The sequence below is a fragment of the Vigna unguiculata genome, chromosome 1 (genome assembly GCF_004118075.2).
Source record: "Vigna unguiculata cultivar IT97K-499-35 chromosome 1, ASM411807v1, whole genome shotgun sequence".
In the NCBI taxonomy this organism is placed as follows: domain Eukaryota; kingdom Viridiplantae; phylum Streptophyta; class Magnoliopsida; order Fabales; family Fabaceae; genus Vigna; species Vigna unguiculata.
In genome coordinates, this window is record NC_040279.1 from 12,503,847 (window position 1) to 12,507,999 (window position 4,153).

The 4,153-nt window shown below is 32.4% G+C and overlaps 1 protein-coding gene and 1 long non-coding RNA gene across 3 annotated transcripts; both read left to right on the forward strand.

Annotated features, from left to right (window-relative positions):
• Nucleotides 1–685: 685 nt before the first annotated feature.
• LOC114182094 lies at nt 686–1,160 on the forward strand. Its single transcript, XM_028068854.1, has one exon. The coding sequence runs from the start codon at nt 715–717 to the stop codon at nt 985–987; it is 273 nt and encodes a 90-aa protein (XP_027924655.1). The 5' UTR covers nt 686–714; the 3' UTR covers nt 988–1,160.
• Nucleotides 1,161–1,601: 441 nt separating this feature from the next.
• LOC114163880 lies at nt 1,602–3,538 on the forward strand. Of its 2 annotated transcripts, XR_003599537.1 has the most exons (4): nt 1,602–2,703; nt 2,774–2,890; nt 3,241–3,318; nt 3,413–3,538. It is a non-coding gene; the product is annotated as an uncharacterized LOC114163880 (long non-coding RNA). The 2 variants fall into 2 exon arrangements; XR_003599493.1 differs by having other exon boundaries at nt 3,241–3,538.
• The last annotated feature ends 615 nt before the right edge of the window (nt 3,539–4,153 follow it).

Below are 4,153 nucleotides of genomic sequence, written 5' to 3' on the forward strand. Positions count from 1 at the left end.
ATTATTTTTCATCGATTTAGTTATCCTATTATTAAGGGCAAGGCCAGAAGAGAGAAGATGCTATAAATACAATGTAAGCGTGAAATCTTTTGTATCAAATTAAAAGATAATCTTCAAACTTAATTTAAATTATTCATTATATTATTTTAAATTATAAAATTGAAATGTAAAAGCCTATTTTAGATTAAAGAAAAAGATAATTGTAAACAAAAAAAAATAAAGCCACGTTTAATATTTTCGATATTAAATATTAAAAAATAGCCTTTCACAATAATTTTACCTCTCCCAAGTTCTCCTACAGAAAGCTTATTTTAAATATTACAAATTTTTTTAAATTATAAAAATTGAAATATTAAAAACCTATTTTAAGTTAAAGAAAAAGATAACTTTAAATAAATAAAATAAAGACATGTTTATGTTTTTTCTATATTAAATATTAAAAAGTTAATTTTCATATATAATAACTTTACCTCACCCCTAAACAAAAAGGCTATAATTACATCTCTGGGTTTTGTAGTTGGAGTTATGGATATTTATTTTCACACATTCTAGTTCTCTCTTCATCCACCACATGTCACCATTCACTGCATCCTCAACCTTTGTCACACACACTTGTCGCATAACCATGCAAAGAGCAAGCCACGTATCACAGCGATTAGGGCAATAAATCCAACCCACTTCGACCGAATAACATCATAGTTGAGTTAAGCAATCATGGCGAAGAGTAAAGAAGACATAAAGTATGGAACAGCACAGGCTAGGGTTTCTGAAGATGAAGCAGTGAGGGTGGCGTATGTCAATGGCACTCCCCTTGAAGGGGGAAACATCGCTCACTCTCAACCAGTTCATATGTTTGCAAGTGCACGCAATGTTGCAAACGCTGCTGCAACAGAAGATTCAAACTCTCATAATAATCAATCTCAGATGCAGAAAGCTCACAGACCAGAAGAAGCTTCTTCTGCAGAATTCACCAGGGATAAACTCTGAACACCATCAACGACACAGACAACCTTAAAAATTTATGTGTGTGGTTTTGTACTATTTCTTGAACCTTTGTTTGTTTCTTTCTTGTTTTGATTTTTCCCAGTTATGTCCATGGCATGTTATCAACAAAGAATGTGATGACTTTCTAATAATTTAGAGGTTTTGTTCAGACACTATTCTATTTTCCTTTTTCATGTGATGCTTGTTTGAAGGGTTTCTAAATCTCCAAGGAGAAGAAGTGAAAAGTCATCACATGGTGAAATTTAATTAACAGACTTAGACTGGAGTAATTAAAACGACCAAATTTACATAAGTAATGTTCTTTATAGTTCTTTCGTGGTTAACAGTACTCAACTCATTAATTCAAACCTTAATCCTCTCAAATTTTACTATAAAAAATCGTGTAAAAATTGTGATACTTTGACACTTGTTGAAAATCATCAATTTTTACAACATAATACGATCACTGATAAACGATGATATTTTACATATTTTATATGTAAAATGTCACGGTTTATTACTTTAAAAGAATCGTGCATTTTAACTAACATAATTTATATTATTTAATTAAATCATTATATTTTAAAAAAGTTTTTTTCTCTTGTTTTAAGTTTTTTTTTTCTTTCACAAACTTTTTAGTTTGAAACATTCATTATATCTCTTACCTCCATTATTAAGTCTTATTATTCACCATGAACTCTTATTAAGTCTTATTATTCACGCGAACCCTCGTAGAGACTTCACTGTCAACTCCCAAGGAAACTTTTCTAGACAAGCATAACAGAGAGCTTAGAAGATAAAGCAATAGGCGATGTCATTGTTGCTTCAACTTCTTATTCCTCGAATTATTTTCACTCAAACTTATTTTCTCTTCATATTCTATTTTTATTCACTTTGCAATTAGAATCCTTACATTACAAAACCGACGGATATTCATCGACACAGATTCTTTAAAAATTTGGTTTACTGAAGAATTTACCGGTGATGTAAATGTTGAATTTAATGTTGAATTTATTGACGAATGTATTTGTTGATAATTTAGTGATAAAACATAAGACCAATTATCCGTCGATAAATTGTATGACTTTTATTGACAGTTGCGACTGTCTACCGCAAAACTTAAACATTTTAGAGGTTAAATTTATGCTATTAGACTTATATTATCATATAAGTTATTTGTAATTTTGATGAAACTGTTTAAATTGAAATTTTATCTGAATTTAAACTTTATTTGAATTGGAATTTTGTTTTTGAATTAGGTCTGAATTGGAATTTTGTTTTTGAATTGGATCTGTTTTTCTGAATTACAAGTATGAATAAGACATTAATAAGACATTAAACAAAGCTCGCTTTAAAAAAAATCCATAATTAATGATGGTTATGACTATAACTGTCGTTGTTGTTTACTGTTTTTAACAAAACCTAAATCAATGACGAATTTAGAATTGTCTTCATAGGCTTTGGTTAGTTGTGGATAAGCATTACTATAGTAGTGTCTCCCCTAAATCAGAACGCTTCCCTAAAAATCGAAACTTCTTCTTCCCGAAAATCTCAGTCTCCTGGACGAAGATCCCTTACTGCCGGAGAGCTGACAAGAACGACGGTGTCGTCGGTGCCAACTCCTCAATGCTGCTCACACTATTGCCTGAGTAATTTGTGTGGTGACTTTGCCGCTGCTGCAATCCTCACGCCACCACATCGTTGACGGATAAGTTGTTGGTGAGTGTGGGTTTTTTCTCTTCTTTTTGCCATCCCATCCATGTGTTTTGAATTATGTAGTGTTTTGTAGGTTAAGAACATCAAAGCTACGAGGGAGGCATAGGGAACCCCATTCATTGGCAGAGATGTTCGCGTGAGCGAGGCTGCGAGGGAGGTTGCTAAATTTGTGGTTGCACCATCAAGGAAAGTAAGTGGCAATGTCTGAGAATGTACCCCCTACTAAATTTGTGTTCTATTCTTAAATTATGAGAATGTACCTTGTGTTTCTTGTTTGATGGTTGTTTAACTGCTTATGAATGAATTGTTATGGTTACATCTAGCTTCTGGGTAATTCATATAGGCTACTAATTCAAATAGCTTCTGTTATGGTTGTTGTTGGCTCATCTACATCATTCTCAACCACTTCACGTGTTAATAACACTGATTCTGACATATGTACTTACGTTCAACCACTTATGTTGCACCTTTATTTCATGTACTCATTCTTGATGTACCCACTATTGTTGTTGCTTTTTCATGACCTAAAATTGATTTCAGTAATCCAAGCCTTACGTGATTTATGGAATCCTACTTTCGATCCTTTTTATATATGAAATCAGAGGCTATACAACCTTAGTACGTGTTCTTTTCATTGTTTGTTTGCATTATTTTCCTATATTGATTTTGCTTGATTAGAAAAACACTTCACGCTTACAAAATACTTTTACAGGCTACGTCGTTCATGGATTGTGGTTGAATTTACCATTTGGTACTTTCTTTTTTAGCAAATTGGAACAAAAGTAAGACTTTGCTGTATTGGTTTTTTTTGCTTTAGTTATTATTTACTTTATTTAAATTTAGATGTGCAATGCTCTAGTTTTTATGCATTTGTTCAGTTGTAACATGTTGATGTTTTGTGATTCACAAATAACATTTGTAACATCCTAGCCGGAAATTACTTATTTAAAATTAAAATAAGAAATATAATAATAAATCACATTTATTTTGAAAGTACTTTCCAAAAAACAGGAAAATTTAAGACTTTACTTCAACGCGACTCTAACGTCCCATTTAATTAATAAGCATAATTAAAAGAAGTGTCACACAATTATAATATAACCACACAGTCTTGGAGTTTAAACATAACTCTTTACTATCCAAGGCACACCACGATGCCCAAAAAAGAAACAAGTTATACAATTTACTGGAATCATATAGAAATTTAAAGACGGACAAGTACATGGGCCGTGGCCCTAAAGAAAGCCCAAGAAGGATAGGAAGTCCAGCCCGAGAAGACTAAGTAGTGGAATCATCTTTCCCCGTTGACCACGAGTACCTCTCGCATCTGCTCCCATCAATAAATTGATGATCATCGCAAAGGTAGAGGAACAACATACAGAGAAATCAAACAAGCAAAGGGTAAGCTAGAGGCAACAAGATTTTTATCATGCAATCAAATATACCTTCACAG

Excerpts from the sequence above, each read along its gene's own strand:
- LOC114182094 (XM_028068854.1), top strand. The coding sequence starts at position 715 with ATGGCGAAGAGTAAAGAAGACATAAAGTATGGAACAGCACAGGCTAGG.